The sequence below is a fragment of the Rhodamnia argentea genome, chromosome 3 (genome assembly GCF_020921035.1).
Source record: "Rhodamnia argentea isolate NSW1041297 chromosome 3, ASM2092103v1, whole genome shotgun sequence".
Classification (NCBI taxonomy): domain Eukaryota; kingdom Viridiplantae; phylum Streptophyta; class Magnoliopsida; order Myrtales; family Myrtaceae; genus Rhodamnia; species Rhodamnia argentea.
In genome coordinates this window covers 29,863,393-29,885,175 of record NC_063152.1, presented here as the reverse complement: position 1 = coordinate 29,885,175, position 21,783 = coordinate 29,863,393, and the positions used below count along the sequence as shown (strand labels likewise).

At 43.4% G+C, this 21,783-nt stretch overlaps 3 protein-coding genes and 4 non-coding genes across 8 annotated transcripts; 1 reads left to right on the top strand and 6 right to left on the bottom strand.

Moving 5' to 3' along the window:
- Positions 1-73: 73 nt before the first annotated feature.
- Positions 74-1,341, bottom strand: LOC115743046. Of its 2 annotated transcripts, none has more exons than XM_030677632.2 (2): positions 1,234-1,341; positions 74-926 (listed from the first exon to the last, which is right to left on the bottom strand). In XM_030677632.2, exons 1-2 carry the CDS (start codon positions 1,282-1,284, stop codon positions 264-266), a joined length of 714 nt encoding a protein of 237 aa, XP_030533492.2. In that variant the 5' UTR covers positions 1,285-1,341; the 3' UTR covers positions 74-263. The 2 variants fall into 2 exon arrangements, with proteins under 2 accessions (XP_030533492.2, XP_048132122.1); XM_048276165.1 differs by lacking the exon at positions 1,234-1,341 and adding an exon at positions 1,143-1,173.
- Positions 1,342-2,360: 1,019 nt separating this feature from the next.
- On the bottom strand, positions 2,361-2,432 carry TRNAW-CCA. Its single transcript has one exon. It is a non-coding gene; the product is annotated as a tRNA-Trp (tRNA).
- Positions 2,433-5,379: 2,947 nt separating this feature from the next.
- TRNAW-CCA lies at positions 5,380-5,451 on the bottom strand. The gene has a single exon. It is a non-coding gene; the product is annotated as a tRNA-Trp (tRNA).
- A 5,249-nt stretch (positions 5,452-10,700) lies between these two features.
- Positions 10,701-10,772, bottom strand: TRNAW-CCA. The gene has a single exon. It is a non-coding gene; the product is annotated as a tRNA-Trp (tRNA).
- Positions 10,773-11,008: 236 nt separating this feature from the next.
- TRNAQ-UUG lies at positions 11,009-11,080 on the top strand. Its single transcript has one exon. It is a non-coding gene; the product is annotated as a tRNA-Gln (tRNA).
- A 126-nt stretch (positions 11,081-11,206) lies between these two features.
- On the bottom strand, positions 11,207-16,642 carry LOC115743144 (DNA repair endonuclease UVH1). Its single transcript, XM_030677796.2, has 10 exons — positions 15,973-16,642; positions 15,327-15,631; positions 14,842-15,065; positions 14,507-14,586; positions 14,099-14,263; positions 12,762-13,553; positions 12,447-12,557; positions 12,109-12,369; positions 11,811-12,034; positions 11,207-11,670 (listed from the first exon to the last, which is right to left on the bottom strand). The coding sequence occupies exons 1-10, from the start codon at positions 16,531-16,533 to the stop codon at positions 11,460-11,462; spliced, it is 2,934 nt and encodes a 977-aa protein (XP_030533656.2). The 5' UTR covers positions 16,534-16,642; the 3' UTR covers positions 11,207-11,459.
- A 1,756-nt stretch (positions 16,643-18,398) lies between these two features.
- On the bottom strand, positions 18,399-21,628 carry LOC115743196. The gene is made up of 5 exons (XM_030677901.2): positions 21,007-21,628; positions 20,012-20,110; positions 19,618-19,662; positions 19,338-19,475; positions 18,399-18,878 (listed from the first exon to the last, which is right to left on the bottom strand). Exons 1-5 carry the CDS (start codon positions 21,409-21,411, stop codon positions 18,525-18,527), a joined length of 1,041 nt encoding a protein of 346 aa, XP_030533761.1. The 5' UTR covers positions 21,412-21,628; the 3' UTR covers positions 18,399-18,524.
- Positions 21,629-21,783: the final 155 nt, after the last annotated feature.

Sequence of the window (21,783 nt, the reverse complement as noted above, 5' to 3'; positions counted from 1 at the left end):
CCACGTCAATAACTAACGGAAAATTTTGCTAGCACAAAAATGACAAATAAATGAAAATTTAAGGTCAAAAGAATTAAACCATCTTATTATTTCATCGTAATTCTTAAATTTACATCTCGATCTTCAAGCCGGCGACGCACGACCAAATCACAATTAAACGTACAAAACCAACGTTGAACCTTTATTTCATGCATGCATTGTCCTAATTAACACAGACCAACACTCATCAATCGACAACCAGAGTGAACAAAAAGCTCCATCCATCAGCCTTTCCAACCCATTTCCATGTCGAGCAACTTATGATCAACGAGCCGGTTCACTTTGTGCCTCGCCGAGTCGCCGCCGACGCTGTTTCCGCAACCCTCGCTTCGAAGGTTTGAACGGGAAACGCGGCGGCCGCGAGGATGCATCCTCGATTTCCCGAGTGCATTACCGCTTCCTTTCTCGTCGATGATGCTCGCGCCTCCTCCCGATCGAAGGGAGTTTGCCCAGTCGAACTTCTTCACTCTTCGAACAATCGTTCCGTGCTTCTCGTTATTACTATGACGGTTCGAATTTGGCGTTCCCGAGGCTCTGAGAGGCCCGGTTTTGTCTCTCGTGGCCTCTCTCTTCGTTTCTCTAATCACGACTTTGGTCCCTCCTTCCATTTTGATGCTTATATTCACCTCCGAGACCGATTTCTCCTCGATTCCCCGTCGGTTTTTCGCCGCGCTTTGGGCGGATTGCCGCGCTCTTGAAATTCTCTCCTTCTGGTGTTGGTAAAGCCGGTGGAGTTGCAGAGCCAGGCGATACATTCCATCCTTGATCTCCTCCTCCAAATCTCGCTCCACGTCGAGCTCAAGTTCGCCGCGAATCCTGGATTCCTCGTCTGATATCGATAATCCTGCTCCTCGAGATGCTTTCTCTGGGCCTCGATCGAGACCAACCTGAAGAAAATAAATTGCAGTTCAATGTGCAAACCAAACATCTACTTGGTAAAATATATATGCGCAGACGTTCTTGGACTTCCCTAACATGTGCCCAGATATACATGCTCCAAGTTTCTGTGTTTCATTTTGTTAAACTTTATAATATCATAAGGTTTTCACATAATTGTGATGCCGTATTATACAAATGTCGGGATCATCCTAACAAAAACCTACGGACATGTCCAATGTCTGCACGGCATTCACACACAAACAATGAATCAGCAGCGATATGAAACGGGGAATGGAAAGATGAGTCCATATTCACCGTTGAGCCGAGCGACCCATCGAATCGCAAAGGCCGGTTCACAAGGCCCATCGAGACGTTGCCGGACAGAGAAGAAGAATCTGAAAATGCACGGAGAACTTGGCACGACATCTCGATATCGCTGTTTTTGTGTTATTTGGGACGAGAGCTTCTTCTTGCATGTGTATATATATACAGTGACGAGAGTGAAGTGGACTGCTCGGGATGGGGCATACAGTCCAGTTGTAAACGAGGAGGACGCGAGCATAACACGATGTCATGAGGGATGTAAGAAACCGTTAAGAGGCGTTATTTCGGTTGGTTCGGTCGGATTAGGGGACAAATGTTTCCAAGTGTTGATGCGAAATTGAGAGGGTCATACTACACCGTAACTCTCTGCGTGCATGAGTATTCCAAGTTTGATAATGCCGGTGCTTTACGTGGAAGGCCCTCAAGAGCTCTCTGGGTTGGCCTTTAAGCACAATCAAGATGAGGGGGGGACAATCCTCGCGTGCTTGATGGGGTTCCAGATTCTTGCAATCGACAGCAACATTTATGCAGAGGTCCCAAATGGTGTCTGATTTACAAGCCAATCACATCATCCTTTTGAGAGCAGTACGGGCTGACGATGGATGGAGTCGAGACCCAAAAGAAAACTTGAGTCACCTGTGTCGATTTTGGATACCGATACCCTTTTTTGTCGGGATTTTAGGTGTTCTAATTATGATGCAGCTTTAATATGATTGTGCTCCACGGTTCTATCTAAATTGAAACGAGGAAACTAAATCGAGAACGTCAGATCTCAATCGAAAAACAGAAAATCGAGAGCATTGAATCTCAGTTTAATTTAACTCTGCTGCGTACGTGTTTAATCATTTTACAACAGCGCCAAGGGATATGACCCTAAAAAAAAAAAAAAAAAAAAATTGCGCAGAGGGAAGTTTTAATATTTGACCAAAAAAAAAAAGTTTTAATAGAATATTTTAAAGCACTTGAGAAAAGGAAAGTCTGCCCATAACTTGAACCGGGCCGAACATGTGGGCCAAGAAATGAAGACAACACATTTTTCCACCTCAGAACAAAAAGTGGAACGAACATTGTAAAAACACATTAAAAAAAAATGATCCGTTCAACATTTTCGGGGGAATTGAACCCGACGTGAATCGAACACGCAACCTTCTGATCTGGAGTCAGACGCGCTACCATTGCGCCACGGATCCACCTGGTCGTTTTGGATACCCTCGAGCAATATAAATTAACAATTATGTGCATGGTCCTCCTCCTCCGTACAGGAAAATAATGAAATCTGTATGGACTTTTCTTTGTGGGATGATTTGCTGTTTTCATATATCATTCACCGAATTAAAAGGAAAAGGTGAAGAGAGGCCGCTTGATTTAGACAAACTACGGTAATTTTTTTTTTTATATTACTACTATTATCATTATATGCTTTTGAATTGCGGCGTGGATTATGCTGATCAAGTTACTAAGGTGATTGGCTTGGTGATAAAGGCGTCGCTTATCTCTTCATGCATTTCATTCACGACAGGGCAGATCCTCTAAAAGGCTCAAGTTGCGTTACCTAGATGTGCCATACCTCGAGTGAAGAGATTTCGGGCCTCGCCCAGAAAAAAAAAAACTTGCTAGTCCTAGTCGCCCTTCCTTGTCATTCTACCAACAGAAAAGAAATATCAAGTGTTGCGTATTATGTCCCTTTAGTTGATGCTGTTGCTGGTCTTTTCACGGATTCTCTTGTGCGCTTATACGGAATGGAAGCCAGAAATCCAATAGCTGTACAGATGCAGCACCAGAACTGCTCCCAAAGCTACTCATACCCTCGTCAATGAACAGCTTATTAGGTAGACTTACTTCTTCGCCAATGCGGTCGATCCGATCGTATAAGAACAGACCGTTTCCAGTGTCTTTTGATAATGCCATCCCCTTTGGTAATCCAATGAATGCAACCGACCCTTTTCCAAATCGTACATCAAACTCCATGTGAGATCAACGGTGGTCCAGTTCTTTTGCCAGCTGAAACTTGTGGGAAATTGCCATTTCTCAATGGAAATCAGAAGTCTTAAAAACACTTTGAGATTGCTGTTCTGGTCTATGCCGTGTCTCGCAGCAGGACATCAACTAGGACACTGTCTATATAGGATGCATCACCCCCATGGGCTTAGCTGGTACAAATATAAGAGGACAAAAATTGAGAATTATGAGGTTGACAGCTTCTCCTCCAAAAGTATAGGACAGTAACTTCCACAGCATAGGCAAAACCGACTCCTCTCGTTCTTCGTTTCCATATTTCGGAGCACGTTTCGCATTCCAGAAGCTTACATAATGCAGCTGTTGCATAAAGATGAGGAAAGTTCAGTCTTTCAGGATTTACTTGGATCATATAATTTCGCCATTTTCGGCAATAATCCAACCAGTAGAAAACAATCAGTTCTCATCAGTAACATCGCTCAACGATACGCGAGTATAACTTATTCATTTGCAACATTCTCAGCATGCCAAAGACAAACTAAATCTTGATGAGCATTGGATCTTAAAAATGAGAGTACCGGATGGCTTTTCAACCCTATAAAAGCAGCAAGAACCGAAAATCCATACAAAACACACACAGACACACCCAACACTTTCAAATGGAGTAATTGTCTAGCCTAATAGCATGTGCCTTGATCTTGGTTACCACGAAGGACACAATCTTCGCGAATGTGGGAGATCCCGACATTCTGCAGGATTTCCTGGTCCCTCCGAGCCTCAACGAAAGCACAATCACTAGGCAGTACTTCACATACACAATCTCAGGATTTTCGATAAAAGAGCCAATCTGACGGGACAAACCACGGCCCTCACAGCCAAAGTGACAAAGAAAGAATTCCCAGCCCTCGACGGGCAGAGCGTCTCCATGGCCAAAATCATCTACCTGCCTTCGGGGATCAACCCGCCGCACACTCACCCGCGCTCTGCTGAGCTCCTGATCGTCCTGGAAGGCATCCTGGAGGTTGGGTTCATTGATACGGAAAACCGGCTCTTCCTGTAGATCGTCCAGGCCCATGACCTGTTCATCTTCCCAAAAGGGCTGGTCCACTTCCAGGTCAACATGAGGCCCGACTGCAGGGCCATGGCGCTCGGGGTGTTCGGGTGCGCTAGCACAGGGACAGTCTCGATCCTAGCTAGCGTGTTCGGGAGTGGGATCGACGTGGGCATCCTCGCCAAGGCTTTCCACACGGATGATAAGATCATATCTGAGCTGGTAAAGGCCAACAAGTAACACAATTCACGAATCTGCAGTCTGTTCCTTCATGAAGATCTCATTCCTACCTCAAACACAGATGTCCAATAAGTTAAATAACATGCCGATCGAAAACGAAAATGTGTAATTGTGTTGATCTAATGAATTTTTATATTTTTGATAAATAAATGTCTTGGATTCTCGTGACAAAATCGACTTTCAATGGAAAAAATCCACGACAAGTTCTCATCCTGCAGAGAAACCAACTGCACAGAACACCCGGGATGTTCCTTAAATATGTCCCAAGCGGCGTATGCAATGTCCCAAACGCCCAACAAAAAAATCCCAAGAATCCCAGTACAGCAACATCACGACAGAATTCAAATGCTCCAAATCCAGCCACGCCTATCGCCATCGGCATATTCGAAACAAGGCCGCGTCTCCATCTCCCGCAATTCACTCTTAGCCTCTTCAGGAACCTGTCTCTTGCAACCGAGCACCAACGATCCTAGTGCCGGAAACCTTGACGGCCATCAAATCTCTCCCGAATTCCTCTCCTCCGCGCAATATCAGATGATGGCATTCCATGCAAGTTTTAGAAAGGCTATGTAACTTATGTTCAAGCTCCTAGAATGGACGTATCATGGGAACTCCATTATCCTCGTGCGTGGAAGCATGAATGATGACATTATTTCAATCTGCAAAAGCAAAGCAAGAGAGGATAGACGTGTTGGGCAACAAAGTCGTCGGTCCTCCAACTTCAGATTGACCACTAAATCACTCATCATTGATTATACAGAAGCATGAACCCAACAAGAAGATATAATGTAAATAACTGGGACAAAGAGAGAAATTATTATTTGCAAAAAGAACAAAAAAAAAATCAATAGGAATGATCCGACCGATGTAGGGAACAATTTCGAGGGATTTGAACCCGACGTGAATCGAACACGCAACCTTCTGATCTGGAGTCAGACGCGCTACCATTGCGCCACGGATCCACTTTGTGCCATATTGGTAAATATATATAAATATTTTAATGTACATGCTCCTATGTTTGTGCTTTTTCTTTAAGGGCTGTTTGCTATTTGATAATATATATGATCCGTCAAATTTAAAACAATTTTTTTGAGCTGCGTGTGACCTATGCTGATTGGTTTAAAGCATGCCAAAAGAAGATAAAAAAAAAATCTATTACATTTCAATTTGGCCAATTTAGTCATAAACATTGACGTTTTGCCAATTTAGTCCATCATGTCAATTTTTTAAGAAACGGCTAACACAAACGCTAGCAGCCCTATGTGGCACGGCCGGCGCTGACGAAAATATTTTTTTTTTTAATTTTTTATTGCTTTCTTTCCATCTTTTTTTCTTTTGCCTACGACCAGCAAGACCGGCCTCACCCAAATCTTGGCAAGGCAGCCTTGACGGCCGTGGGCAAAGGCGATCTCCCCAGGCCTCGCCCAGATTTGGGCAAGGCGGGCTCACTCATGGCCGCGGTCCGAGCAAGGCTGCCTTCAATCGCAACCAGTGAGGCCGGCCTCACCCAAATATGGACAAGAATGACTCATCCACAGCCGCGATGGCCTAGCCCAACCACAGTGAAAAGGAAAAAAAAATAAATAAGGAAGGACAATATAAGAAAATGAACATGAAAAGAATAAAATTCAATTTTTTGAAAAAAAAAGGTAAATAACTTGCCCACGTCAGCGTCGGCCATGCCATGTCGGACAGACGGTACCAACATTAACGATTTTCGGCCAAAATTGATCGATAGACCACATTGACAAATTGTTAAAATGTTTAGGATTGAATTGGCCAAATTAGATATTTAGGATTGAATTGGCAGTAATATAATAAATTTAAGACTTTTTTATAATTATCGCGCTTGCAAAGTATAGTGTGATGTTTAACACCACCAAGATGATTGGCTTAGCGATAAAGACGTTACTCATCCTTCACAAGTTTGACTCGCGTCATGAGAGAGGCTCTGAACAACTCGTACCGCCTTACCTAACTATAACATGTCTCGTGTGAATAGACTTCATGGTTGTTGGCAACTTGGCATCATATTGAAACTATGAGACAGGCTCATCAACTTCGGGCCATGCAGAGAGGGTGCACTAATGCCAGTCGTCTTTCCTTACCATTCTACCAATGACAAAAAATTATGCGATGGATATTCTGTCCCTCTAATTGATGTTGTTGCTGGTCTTTTTGCTGCTTCTTTTGTGTGCTTATTCGGATGAACCTATGTTATGTTTCCTACCGACGATTACAAACCTGAAAACTAGTAGTTGTACATATGTAGCAGCTTTATATGGAACGGTCCAAATCCAGAAGTGAGAATTTTTAGAATAACAGCCGAACTTTAAGCCATTGGCTGTGGCACTAGAATTGCTCCCAAAGCTATTTTCTATAAGTGTCATAACTTTTATATGGTGCTCACTTGAGTGTCATTAACTTTTTGTTTAATCACTTAAATTCCATAACTTATGTACGGCGTTCACTTGAGTGTCATAACTTTTCAATCAAACACTTGAGTGATATATAATCATTTGAGTGCCATAACTTCTTAAGAATGTTCACCACAATTACTATGCTACGTTGGATTTCCACCACTTGGGTGAATGTTTTTAAAAAATTTTGGCGTTTAATTAATCGATTGAAAATTATGACACTCAAGTGAACATTTTAAAAAAAGCTATGGTATTCAAGTAGTCGAAAAAAAAAATTATAGCACTCAAGTAAGTATCGTACAAAAGTTATGGCACCTCTAGTATCCTTATCCCCATACTCTCGTTAATGTATACCTTATTGGTTAGACTTACTTGATTGCTTATGTGATCGATTTGTGGTTGATCCGATCAAATCGATGCAATGTATAAGACCTACATTTTGACAATGTCATCCACTTTGGCAATCCACCGACCCTTTTCGCGTCATGGCTTAAACTCCATATAGGATCAAGGGAAAATTCCAAATAATAGCCTAAATTACCCTCATTTTCTTAAATAAGGGCCTGAAGTGGACCTCGTTTAAAATATGAGCCTAAAATGCCTACATTGTTTCATAAAAAGCTTGAGCAAGGGCATTTTCGTAATTTATTTTTTATTTTATTTGTTTTCCTTTTTTCTTTTCTTTTTTCCCTTTCCTTTTTTTTCTCGTTGTTGGGGCTGGTGATGGCCTAACGACCTTCGCCGGCCACTAGGCGAGGGCCCACGAGGGCTGCCATCCCTAGACTAGGCGAGGGCGGTCCTCACCCGTGGCCGTCGAGGGCGGCCTCGCCTAGGGAGGGCAAGGGTCGCCTCGCCCAAGCGAGGCCTTCCCTTGCCTATGGCCATCGAGACGACCCTCTTCTGTGGCCGTCGAGGGTGGCCTCGACCAACCCTCACATGTGGCCATCGAGGGCGACCTTGCCCAGCCCTCACCGTTGGCCGCCCATCGCTTGAGACCGGCCACTGGATAAAAGAAATAAAAAATAGATAAAAATTCAAAAAATATAAGTGACAAAAATATCCTTGTTCATGCCTTTATTTGAAATTTTCCCTAAAATCAATTGTGGTTCTATTTTTTTTTGGCCCAGCAAATTGTTCCTGAAGTATTGTTCATTAGCCAAGTGAAAGGACTATTCTACTAGCAGTAATCTCCATTTTCATTGATGGACACTGGGAATAGGCTTTTAAGATCATACGATTGCAAAGGAAGAGTATCAGGCAAAGATGACTGAGCACATAACTTCCATATTCCAGCTCACATATGCTCTGCAGAAGCATTCTCATTGCAACTTTGGATTCTACATAGCCAGGGCCAGCAACTGAGAACCCGTGGAGATTTTACTTTGGTTTTTAACCATCCTTCGTCCGTTGAGATCTGAACAAACAAACTGCACGATCCTACCTATTGCGCTTAAGGTATGAGATAATCGACGTCGCCGTTTGAACTGAGAAACTCCTGGTGTCACATCCCTGCACTTAGGATTTTGCCTAATATTTGAACCATTCTAAGTCAAAATAATAAACCATTTTCTTCTTTTTCTTTTTCATCAATATAGTTAAAAAAGTTTAGGCTTTGTACAAGTTTGTCACCTGAATGATTATATGAGCTGATAATTGTGGAAGTTACCATGTCTAAACACTTTTTCAGATTGCTGTTCTGGTCTATGCTGTCTCTCGGGGTCGCGGGACGTCAAAAATGGCACTGTCAATATAGGATGCAGCACTCTTGAGCTTAGCTAGGGACAACTATAAGAAGACAGGACTTGAAAATTATAAAGATGAGAGCTTCTTGTCCAAAAGCGTAGGACAGTAACTTCCTGGCCATAGGCAAACCGATTCAGATCATTCTTTGTTTCCGTGTTTCGAGCACGTTTTGCATTCAGAAACTTACATCCTGCAGCTACTGAATAAAGATGAGATGAAGTTCAGTCTTTCAGGATTTACTTGGATCATATTATTTGACCATTCTTCAGCAATAAACCAACCAGCAGAATGAAATCAGTTCTCATCAGGAACATCGCTCGACAATGAGCGAATATAACTTATTAATTTGTAATATTCTCAACATGCTAAAGAGAAACTAAATCGTGATAAGCATTGGATCTTCACAACGAGACTACGGCCGGCTTTTCGACCTTATAAAAGCAGCAAAAACTGGAAATCAAATACACACAGACACACACCCTTGTCCAGCCTAATAGCTTGTGCCTTGATCCTGGCTATTGCGAAGAACACAATCTTCGCGAATGCAGGAGATCCCGGCATCCTGCAGGATTTCCTGGTCCCTCCGGCCCTCAACACCAGCACAATCACCAGACAATACTTCACACACACCAATATCAGGATTTTCACTGCAAGAGCCAATCTGACGGGACAAACCATGGCCCTCATAGCCAAAGTGACGTAGAAAGAATTCCTGGCCCTCGACGGGCAGAGCATCTCCATGGCCAAAATCATCTACCCGCCTTCAGGGATCAACCCGCCGCACACACACCCGCAGTCGGCCGAGCTCCTGATAGTCCTGGAAGGCATCCTGGAGGTCTGGTTCTTCGACTTGGAAAGCCGTCTCTTCCTGCAGACCCTCCAGGGCCACGACCTGTTCATCTTCCCAAAAGGGCTGGTCCCACTTCCAAGTCAACATGAGGCCCGACTACAAGGCCGTGGCGCTCAGGGTGTTGGGGAGCACGAATGCAGGGACGGTCTCAATCCCGACTAGCATGTTTGGGAGTGGGATCAGCGTGGAAATCCTCTCCAAGGCTTTCCATACGGATGATACGATCATATCTGAGCTCGTAAAGGCCAACAAATGACGTATTTCATGATCTGCGGTCTGTTCCTTTATGAAGATCTCATTCCTACCTCCAAAACAGGTGCTCAATAAGTTAAATAAGATGTCGATTGGATGTGTTGATCCAATGATTTTCATATTTTTGATAAAAATAAATGTCTTGTATTCTCGTTACACAATCTAACAGTGAATGGAGAAAATCCACGACAAGTCCTCAACATGCAGAGAAACTAACCGCGCTAAAAATGTCCCAAGTGGCGTATATAATGTCCCAAATGCTTAACGAAAACTCCCAAGAATCTTAGTACTACCTACCACAAGTCATGATCTTAAACTACCAATTATCCTGACGGCAGCAAAGTCCAAAGTAGCAGGCAGCACAGCAACATCATAACAGAGTTCGAACTCTCCAAATCCAGCAACACCTACCGCTATCGGCATATTTGAAACAAGCCGCATTTCCATTTCCTGCAATCTACTTTTAGCCTCTTCAGGAGCCTGTCTCTTGCAATCCAGCACCGAAGATCCAAATGCCACTCGAGCCACAAAACTCATTGGCCGGGAAATCTCTTCCGAATTCCTGTGTCTTCGCGCCGTGGTAGTCCTTGGCTGACATTGGTTTTTAAGTGTGTCAATCGGGCACGGTTTTTAAGTGTGTCAATCGGGCACACATAGTTCTGCTCCGATCCATTGGTAGATAAATGCGAAATCAATGCATGTAAGCACGCATGATGACCCCTCGCAATCTGCAAAAGCGAAGCAAGAAAGGATAGACGTATCGGGCAAAAGAGTCGACGGTCCTCCAACCTTCAAATTGCCCACTAAATCACTCATCATGATTATACAGAAGCACGAACCCAACAAGCAGCATAATATAATGTAAGAGAAATGGGAAAAAGCGATATTATAGTTTGGAGTAAAAAACTGATCCATTGGGGGGGGTAGCCAACATTTTCGGGGGATTTGAACCCGACGTGAATCGAACACGCAACCTTCTGATCTGGAGTCAGACGCGCTACCATTGCGCCACGGATCCGTCGGTGTCCAGACAATGCTTTTTTTAATATAAATTGAAAAACAAAGTGTAATGGACTAATACAGGAGGCTTATGGAAAGATGAAGCCTGGCCCATGGTGTGAATGATCCCTCGCACCGCGCTCATTGTGAGCAAGTCCGATGAGATTTACATGGCTGCGCTCGAAATGTGAGATCTTGACCTTTACGGCTATAAACTCGACGTAATTATCTTATTAAGTGCATAATTACAAATTTGGTTCCATGGTGTAGTGGTTAGCACTCTGGACTTTGAATCCAGCGACCTGGGTTCGACTCCCGGCGGGACCTACTGGTTTTACATCCCCGAATGACGGTCCCATTTCAGTTTACTTTCTCCAGGAGCGTTTTCGGCTATGGATTAAGTCTCTCGTCATTTGCCGAGAAAATCAATGTTTAAAACCCCTATTTTTCATATAACGAACTTCAAAGGAAAGCATTATTCTCTCACAAACGTTTATATTACAAAGACATCCAATAGCTCCCCTGAAAATGTTGCCTGAATGGAACACCAGATGGAAAATTAAGCAAACAATGAAGAGTACAATTCATCAATAATCCTTAGTTCTACAACAAGATAACCCAAATCTAATAGCACAACAACAAATTAAATCACGAAGTGTGCATTTTTGTCGCCGCAGGAGTAGAGAGCTCGATGCTATTAAAGAGTCTACAATAACGTTGGATACTTGGCATCTAGGAATTCTCTAAGAGTCCGAGCAACTTTTTGCCCGCCCATCAGTTCAGCCAAGCGATCTACGGGAAAAAGGGCCAGTTCTGCCAAGCTTTTACATCCATCCATTATTGCTCTATAATTTGAATCCGTCACGCCCGGTAGACGTCTCAAGAATTCCACAGCAGATGTATTGTAGTTTTCAGCTCTGCATACAAGAATGTAAAGAAAGGACGGTAGTTTAACCTGCTGATTCAGCTTTATTTTTGGAAGAGTGGACAAAGAAACACAAATCTCGTGGTCGGAAACCTAATGACTTCTTGGAGCTTAGCAATTAGAAACGCATACCTCACATCATTTTCTACAATACCCTCTTCTGAGGGGACGCCAACTCTCATTGCCTTGGTCTCATCAGGTTCATCTTGATTTGCTTTCAAAGAGAAGAAAATTTCGGCAGTTGCATGAAGACTGCGGGACCAGATTATTCGCAAGCGTGGGAAATGCAAAGCGAGCAAGGATAGCTTGGATATTATGCTATTGGGAGTCACGTCATCACCAATGTCACTTGCAGACTGCAAAACAATCAGGATGAGTCAAACCATCCAAATATCAAATACCACACTTCTTATAGTTTTAGTGATGTTACCTGAAAAGAGAAGCTCTTGTCTTGTGAAAATTCAATGAGAAGAACAGGTATTCTATAATAGCGCACCATTGTTTCCGCCTGGTGGAAGAGGCGACCTGACGTGAAGCTTGAAAAGAGATCTTGGATACTCTTTCTTTCTACACAAATCGAAGGTGAGAGTATATAATCTCCAACCTCCAAAGTAACAGGAATTATACGCATGCCTTTCTGGTGAAGGACATTTGGCAGGCTGCTCATGAACTCCCTCATATCCACAATAACCTGAAATATTCCCAATTCAATTTCAATTAACCATCAGGGAGTAACTGTCAGAGGTGCTAGAAGAGGAAAAATGGAACCTGCATCTCTCTCTCAGCTTCTTTTCTCCCACCAGCCCTTCTAGTTATAGAATTTTGTGAAGATGAAGCTTGTTGCTCCATGTAAGCATTCAGTCCAAGGCATTGACCATCCTGAAGGAACCCACAATTAAAACAAAAGCCATAATGTCCTTATGTAAAGAAAGCAGCAGGGAATTAGTGACAATAAAATCATTTTTGGGAGATCTCCAAAAATGCAAATCAACTACTAAACCTGCAAATTCATAAATATTAAGGATTAGAGAAAAAATCACTTCACATGGATCAAGGATGAGTGAGAGATGAAAATTATGGAACCTGATCAACTGGTATCATCATCATTGATTTCTGCCTGATCAAAGATTCAAATGCTCCATTTTCTCTACGAATACTAGCCTCAAATTTCTGAACTTCAGTAGACTCCTCGTAGAAAAGAAAGTATATTTTTAACCTTTTGGAGGGATTCTCAGCTTTGTAGATTTCAATCTCCCTGACAAAAGTCATGTCTGGGTGGTACGCAATTATTACAGACGGCTTCAAAGTATCCAATATCGGCCGATCACTTTCTAAAGCGTGAAAATGCAGAGGAGGCAGTGGCTTCACACTTCTGGATTCTGACCGGTCAGACTCCTGGAGAACCGCTCTGTCTCCAGAATGACCAGAAATGTTATCATCACAATAACCACCAGATACCAATCCATCCGTCAGATGTTCATCTTCAGAAGCAGGTACTGCTTGATTACCATCTGCCGCAACTTTCTTCCTACCACTGCTGTTTCTATGCTGAGAGCTCTTAGCATTTGCTCTTCCTTTCTTATATTTACCTTTTGTTCCATTGCTACATCCTTCATCACCAACATGAGGCTGGATAGAGTCCCCAGGCTTTTCCAGCTTAGCTCTATTTCTGATTTCTGATACTGCGGCCAAAAGTGCATAGTGTTCCTGCTTGCTTGTACTGCTAACTTCTGCAGCCGGTGTAGTTGTTACATGAAGAGTTCCATCAAGAATGCCAAAACCTTTAGGATCTTTAGGTTTCTTCTTGTAACGCGTATGTGCATCACGTAGTTCAACTTTGCTGAGCAAGTACTTCTCCCATTCTTCTTGCATCACCTTTATACGGAATAAAAAATACCAGTTACAAAAATACAAGTGATGAATGCTTATTCACAACGAATGTGAGGTTAAAACAGGTTCGAAAAGGGATCCCCTCCAGTCAAGCAAACGCAGCAATCTCTCTCCAAGCATTTCTACAATTAATTATCTTCCTCCACCTTCCGAAATTTCATCTACCATTTGCATTAACAAGGGCACATGTATACACTGGTCAATTAAAAGTTTTTTTCTTTTTTTCAGCACACTTGCATGAACATGTGTCCATAAAATGTGCGCTTGTGTGCCAGTATGATGCTTCCCAACTATGGTAGAAGAATACCCAGTGGGTTCCAGAGGACAAAGCAGTCACACAGATGAAGTGCTACTTAGATGCATCTGAAGAAATGTGAAGATAGGTGCTATATAACTAATAATAACTTTTTGGCTCAATGTGGGATGCAATTAGCTAGACAAAAAAATTAAAAAATAGATAGGGGAGAGAGCTTAGAGATGGGCACTAAAGGGGGATCTATGTCTTATGCCAAAAAATAGAATCATTAAACCTTCAGTGGGTTGTTCGTGATGATATCTTCTAGCTGCATACATGAACGTTCATCTTTGCAGGTGATCAATACAATCCCACTATCACTGTCCTCACCCTCGACTAGACATTCCTTGCCAGTCAAAGTTGCCTTCTGTCTTTCCTGTTCTATCTCCTCAAGAATCTCCTGCCACAAAAACCGCACCTCAGTTCAACTCCATATTAGCGTATATTCATCTAGTTGTTTTCTTATTAAAATACTTCAAAAACTCGAGAACAAAAAGAAGATCAAGCCATGAAAGCAACATATCAACCACATATAATCTTCGCATACCAGCATTTAAGATACATATCTACATATGTACGTCTTTGTGTGTATGTGTGCACGTATGTAGAAGAATTGCGCAGAAAGTGGAACTTCCTCACTCACACGTAAAACCTTCCATTTTGGTGCCTCCTCCAACACTTCCTCCAAAACTATAACACCTGTCGATGAGGAACCACCAGAGGCTACACATATGAAGGGGACAAAGGAATTTCAGAAATAGCACCCAATCATCCAAACTTGCTAACGCTTTCCAAAAGCTTGCTAATATTTCGTGGTTAGAGTCTTTATGTATTAATTCAGTATTCCTAACCCGATTCATCTAAAGAGATGGTCAATGAAACAGACGGAGAAAAAGAGGGCTCTGTAAGAACAATATATCTTCTTCTGAAGCAGGATCTAAAGGCGGCAATTGAGTTGGCCTGAGTAAAAAGCTATACCTGTTTCTTCATGAACGTCTTCGCCACTAAGTTTCCTTTTTTTGCTGGCTGTGCTCTTACCAGGCCCATCAAGTTTAGTTCCATCTGACCTCACAAATCGATAAACACGCTTCTTTGCAAGCTCAAATATCTTATAGCTGGACTCTGCAAATATCCAAACAGACCGAAAACTCTCTGACACTCGCAGTGTATCCAAATACTTCAAATAACTGACTGCATCATACCTATGCAGATTAATTACTAGATCTAATCAATAACCAATCCTTGGAACAATAAGGCTGAATATTTAAATTTTCCTCTATTATTTGAGACAATTCTCTACGAGGAAGAATGAAAGATCACAATTACCGGAATCCATCAATTCACTTAACATTGAGTGTTATAACTAAAAGTAGAAAGAATCAATTCTGCACATTTCTTCATATCCTGAAGATCAACTAATTCCGGACGAGGAAAATCCAATTTAAGCTGCAGAATTTGAATACCTAACAAGATAATCCAGCAACTTTCTTAAAGTCTTCAAATCCGAAACTAGCTGCTTTGTCTTCTTTCCCAACGTATGCCAAATAGGATCCAATTGCCTCCGCACAATCTCATCAAAAGACTTGAACAACCCATTCTCCACAGTCAAATCCTCCACATCCACCTTATTCGTCTTCCTCATCTCCTTCAAACACGCATCCATTACCTCAATTATCGCTTTCTGAATCCCCACCATGTTCTTAGACATTGGAACCCTTATATCCACGACCACCGGTGGATCCTTCTCCAATTCTTGTGATACATACACCTAAAGACACACATATACACCTTCAAATAAGCCAAGAAAACTTAAAGAAACAGAAAAGGCAATGTAAAATATGTACTTCCTCTAGAATGTAATTGGAGCCTACTTGAAATCAGAAGTAATTCGTGTACTTTTTCCTATCAAGTCAAACTGAAGATGAAAATGTTTCACCCATCCCTATAGTTCAGCTGGATGATTTCATATTTTCAATTGAGCTAGTTGAAGTGGAATTGTGCATGTTCCAAAGTAATCTCCAGTATTTCTTTTCTCTAAACAAGTAAAAACTCGTCCTGTAGAGTGCATATCGAAGTGACTGTGCTGATTTCCCTTCCACTCTGGAGTACCTGAAACCTCGGCCAGAGGTGCAACTTCCTAATGAACAAGCACTTCATGATCCGCTCTGCCTTGGCAAACCCCGCGACCATTGCGTGTGGCTTGTCCGAGAACGCCCTCACGTATGCGTTCTTATTCAACGACTTCAAAATCCTCACAATGAATGCCTCCGTGGAGGTCTCCGCGATGGCGTGCGCATTTGGGATCACGATCCCGGCCACGGTCGAGGCCGGGACCCGGCTCGTGAGCAGGTCGACGATCAGGATCCTGGGAGTGACGAAGAAGGCGCCGCCGGAGGCGTAGAGGGAGTGGCGGTGGGAGGCGGGGAGGTCGGCGGTGATCTCGGCCGGGATCTGGAGGGGGGCGGCGGAGCGGGAGCGGAGGTGGCGGAGGAGGCGTTGCTTGAGGGGAGGCGTAGGGGAGAGGAGGAGGAGGGAGCCCTGGGGAGGGGAGTGGAGGAGGAGGAGAGAGGCGATGAGGGAGGAGAGGGAGAGGCCGGAGGAGAGGATCACGAGCCCGCCATTGGAGTCGTCGAGGAGGTCGGTGAGGACGTGCTCGTGGAACTGGACCATGTTGTCATGTGCATGGAGGCGGAGGCGGAGGCGGTGCAGGTGCTAGGGTTTTTTTTTGGGGGGTGGGGGGGGGAACGAATGGCCGGAGGAGGAGGAGGAAGAGGGAGAGGGATGGTGAGGGTGAGGGTGAGGGCGAGGGCGAGGGCGAGGGCGAGGTGAGGATGAGGGCGGTTGACGGAGGAGCGAAGGGTTTTCATGGGGACCGAGTCAGAAGTGCAAAGTCAAAGCAGCGGAGGCCTCCAGTAGGTCCCACCAGTGGATTGTTCATGTTGTGTTATTGAGATGTGCAAGACGGACCGACCAACCGAATCAAATGACACTCGGTTCGAACCGAATTGATTGGTTGGGTGACTTGGGTCCAGCTCTCGAAGGTATTGATCTGATTCCCGTTTCAGGGGAGAATCGAACCGCCTGACCGGACCGAGATTTTGTTTTTAAAAAAATATAAATCTAATTTGTATTTTCACGAGACTCACGATCTTCCATGCGTCTTCACTCTTGCCTTCTCCTAGAGGAATTACAAGTCTTAACGATTAGTTTGCGCGGTCTGTATGGTACTACAGGAATGAACAGTTTGGTGTCCAGAATCCAGATTCGGAAAAATGAAATTTTTGTCTGATCTAACAACACAATTTCCGCATAGAGCCATCACCAACATTAGGACAGAAGTAAGGGGGAAACGATAATCAATTCCTGTTAGCTATTAGACTTTGCATGCAGAGCTATGCTGGTAACAAGAGCTAGGCTTCTTAAAATTTAACATCACATGCAGCAACGAAGTCTTGCAATCCTCGAATAAATAAAAATCAAATTCGAAATGAAAGTCCTGCAATTCACGCAATGAATTCCTGCAATCCATGCTGAGCTAGGCTTTTCAAAAATCAATTTTGATCGGTTCCATTAGATCATCCAAGAACCGGACCGGACTGGTCGGTCCGGTCCGGTTGCAAGCACCTCGGATCTAGTCCATGGTTCCGAAAGCCGGAAACCGATTACCCTTATTGTGTATCGTTAGATCAGAGAAAGTAAGAAAAGTAAAGCTCAACTGGTTTTGCCGATGTAGATTTCTATTTTATGATGATTATAATTAGACCCGTTAAACGATGGTTTGATTGGACGTTAAATCGGGTTGAAAATAATCAAACCCAAATCGACCCATTTAATCTGTTTTAATCCATTTGTATACAATGCAAATCTAGTGACTCGTTCCCAACCCAACTCATATCCAATTTATATCCGTATTGTTGAAATACTTTGATATTTAACCCAATTTAAGAAAATTAAACTAAGATGAGAACATGGAGTAAGCGGATGCGAGATCGAGTAAGAGAAAGTGAAGAAAAAGTTATAAGGTGGATTGAATCAAAATAAGTTGTAAATCCATTTAACACATATTTTATTTTGGGCATTACCATTCCAAACACATTTACGACCCATTTACTAAATATAGCTAACTCATTTAACAACTCAGCACATCAAATATGAGCTAAGCAATGCATTTACAATCCATTTCGACTGATCTGTTTATAATTCGTTTTTTACAAGAGATCCACCAATTTACGTAAAGTTCTTGGCCAAACGCCATAGATGATCGATAATTAGATGGGGCTACACGCAAGATTTGTAGAAAATTCATAATGTATAGGATAACATCACAAAAGATTAAAAAACAGGAGCTTTGCGGCGCGTAGTTGTCGAGCCACAGCTTTTATAAGTTTTCCGAGTGTAGAATCACCTGCAATTTGCTCTTGCCTCTCTTGAGTTCATGAGCTCGCTTCAGAAGAAACTGTCCATGCAGCTATGGAGGCACAGAGAGAGAGAGAGAGAGAGAGAGAGAGAGAGAGAGAGAACATAAAGCTTTGTTATTTCTCCAACCTGGACAGCCAGAATTGATTACAACTCCACACTGTGCGAAGGAACTTGTCGACGCCCGAAGATGGCAACCGCTGGTAACACACCATCATTTCTACTGTGTCCGACTTCATTTCGATTCAGCTTTCACCCCTGACATCACCGTTGCTCATCTTGATCCTTCGCAAGACCAGAGGGACCGGTTTCTCCAGCACAGAGACATTGATGTTGTTCCAAACCTCCGGTTTAGTCGGGAGCTGAGCGATTCTCTCCGCGATGCTCATGTCTTCAGGAAGGACTGCACCAAAGGCAGTGTACTCCCTTCTCCACTCTTCGTGCTTCGCCAAGCTTATAAAGAACTCGGGCCCCGACCCGACCCATGCAACGGTCCCCCTCTTTATGGTCGGGCAAGCTTCCTTCCGGGCCTTCCTAAATGGAGTTCCCTGAGCTTCTAGGGTCCCTTGAATCAGCGCAAATGGAGGGCCAAATGGGGCCTGCAAAGAAACGCTTCACATGAGAAAACCGTGTCCCCTGAGGCAAAGTGTCCAGATGGGGGTTAAAAGCTGCTCAGAAGAAGCTGTTTCTAAGGTAACCTCTCCATCCACGGAATTTATTTATCAATAAACAACCAATGTCCCCCGACGTAGAAACTGCAAAATTCAGAAAACTGGAGAAGAATGATGGACCATAGACACTGAACTAACACTGTGCGTTTTGATCACGAAACTAGCTATTGCCTGTGTGGCAAATGTAAAATTAACAGTTAATAATCAAACTCGCGATATAGCACAGACAGCAGAGGAAACGATAGACAAGAAATCTCAACTATAAGGACTGCAACATATATATAAAAGACATGCAGAGACCTAATAGAATTCACAGAAGTATTCTGCTTCACCCTACTGCAATCAGGTTTACAAGGATTGAAGAGGGAGAACGTAAACGAGCCTTACATTTGGGACGTGATTGCCTTGCAAATCCCAAAACTGCCCTCTACTCTCTGCGCGATGAAATTGGCAACCAGCACAGTGCCGCAATGCCAACAACTCAAGGATATAAGAAACTGAGTGCGGGGCACAATCAGGATAAAGCTGCAGGAAATCTAAAACTGTTAGAAAGCTCAGCTCAATGTTATCCATAAAGCTTCACTCCGCAGGAACAATCCTCATCATCTATACCATGTTAAGAAGAAATAGTAAGTAGAGAAGTGGCCAAAAGAATATTAAGGCTTACCTTAATATGCATGGTACCGTATTCTGTTTCCAAGCCAATTATTCCCTGAGAAAGGAGAAAGGGAAATAAAGAAATCGACGCGGAGAAAAGTCTTGATCTGAATAATCTTAAGGCATTAACATCTAAGACAATGAAGGGCACTCCAAGGTTGACAAATCTCAATCGTAAGGGCCAAACTCTTCATCTTAAAGTGCATTGACAAATCATATGCTGCAGGGCAATTGTCCCACAAATATGCTTTTTCCTGAAAATGGATGGGACAATTATGGACAGAGTACCAGGGAAAGGCCCTAACTTGCTAATCTAAGACAAGTTCAGGTCAACTTAAATCTTTTGCGGATAAATGACAAAAACTATTTCAAGACTCAAGAGCATCCTGTAGATGGGCATTCACCTCTCCTTTCCCGTATACAAGGCCAGAGGTCCAGATAACTGTTTGTCCTGCCTCCTGACGATCAGGAGCCAAGGAGTCCTTCTGTTTCTTCAACCAGCACTGGAGAGCGAAAAAAGCATTTTCAAATAAAACCCGACATGTAATTTGCACTGGAAAGGAGGGAAAAAAGATGTCTACACCAGAACTTAAGGAAGCGATTACAAATCTCAACACATATGCATGAATTGGGAATGGCATCTAATCATAGAGCTTGAGAATAACAGCAAAGTGAGACAGCTGGACATTAGATTCTGACCTACAACTCGGTATCAAACACATGAAAAAATTGCAGGAACAGCTTTAGCCTTAGAAGTCCATCATCTGGACAAAAAATTGAGATCTAATAGAAGCCTCAGCAAAACCAACTAGTCAAGATAAAAATATGAGAATTTAAACACATCTCTCGCATCATGTGCAGCACATAAGCTCTGCTTAACAAAATTAACCATTATCTGATTTATCCATCGAACATCGTCCTGCAGACTTTTCGAGTATGTGCCAACTTACTTTTCCCTTCGTTTTTTGCATGATCATATTCTTGAATTAAAAATAAGAGCATCAGTCTAATTAAAAGCTAAGACCACCAACATTATGCAGCCACAGAGGATAACATCAATGGTTAAAGTTTTGCTAGTCATCAGCGACTACTCCTCTGCCTGCCAACCACCACCAGGCTTAGATCAACCGTTATTGGACTTCTCAGAAATATTTTTTTGTTCATGTTGTCGGATCTTTATGTGCATAATGCACAGCATCAATTAAATTAAAACGCCCTTTTGCATCACCTACCACAGGCATTTTCGAACAGTTCGACTACACTGCCTCTCAATTATAAACCTGCACCATAATGCATTCCCAAAGCATAGCTTCTGAATGAGCACCAAAATCCAGTAAATAGCCAACGCAAGCCAGAACACGAGATTCAAGAAGACAAACAAAAAATGAAACCAGCTAACCTCACCGAATTTCGACCCGCACGCCTCCTTATTACCGCAATACACCCACGTATCGCACAAGCACGGCCCGTCATTCCCGCCGCACATCGCCTTGCAAGCCCTGCAACACCCCACCGAAGAATTGAACTTGAAATCGGAGCCCCACTTCACCGCCGGGCCCCAGAGCTCCAAATTATCAATCCCTCTGCAACACTCCCCACTCCCCACCCCGAATTCGACCTCCGCAGTATCGCCTGAACCGATCTCCCCGGTCAGTTTCAGAGGATCCCAGCTCAAATTGCCCCAACCGGGCCCGAACGCGACGGTCGCCAAAGTGTAGACCAGAGTGCATGAGATCACTCCGATCAAGAGCAGGATCAGAGTGGCGTACCGGCCGGGCTCCGCGTCGTTTTGCTTGCGACCCATTTGAAGTTAGGCACCGCAGAGCGAACCCCTGATCCCAAGATTCGGATTTGGGTGGGCGTTGACCGGAAGGGAGGGGATCTTGAGGAAGTGGAGGTGGTGGTGGGCGGTTTCTTTATTGCGGAAATGGTGAAATTGAGGAGGATTTGTCATGGATGGACTGAACGAAGATGGAACCGCAGCTGCTTAAGTCAACGCCCGACGTAGATAAGGAACAAAGGGCCCCTACGATTCTACGAGAAGCAGAGGAAAGTGAGGCTTTGGTGGGGTCCAGATTGCATGTCTGATCAGCCAAAGGTGAGGGCTCTTCAAAGAGACGGAGATTCAGGGGCCGAAAAAGCTTCCCATGAATCCCATGTAGCGACGGTTTCAGCA

Coding starts and splice junctions, on each gene's coding strand:
- LOC115743046 (XM_030677632.2), bottom strand. CDS start 1,284: ATGGGCCTTGTGAACCGGCCTTTGCGATTCGATGGGTCGCTCGGCTCA. Junction 927..1,233: donor ATGGGTCGCTCGGCTCAACG/GTGAATATGGAC, acceptor TATTTTCTTCAG/GTTGGTCTCGATCGAGGCCC.
- LOC115743144 (XM_030677796.2), bottom strand. CDS start 16,533: ATGGTCCAGTTCCACGAGCACGTCCTCACCGACCTCCTCGACGACTCC. Junction 14,264..14,506: donor CAAAATGGAAGGTTTTACGT/GTGAGTGAGGAA, acceptor TTTTTGTGGCAG/GAGATTCTTGAGGAGATAGA. Junction 12,370..12,446: donor AAGCTGAGAGAGAGATGCAG/GTTCCATTTTTC, acceptor GGAATATTTCAG/GTTATTGTGGATATGAGGGA.
- LOC115743196 (XM_030677901.2), bottom strand. CDS start 21,411: ATGGGTCGCAAGCAAAACGACGCGGAGCCCGGCCGGTACGCCACTCTG. Junction 20,111..21,006: donor GCGGGTCGAAATTCGGTGAG/GTTAGCTGGTTT, acceptor TTCGCTCTCCAG/TGCTGGTTGAAGAAACAGAA. Junction 19,476..19,617: donor ACGGTACCATGCATATTAAG/GTAAGCCTTAAT, acceptor GATTTCCTGCAG/CTTTATCCTGATTGTGCCCC.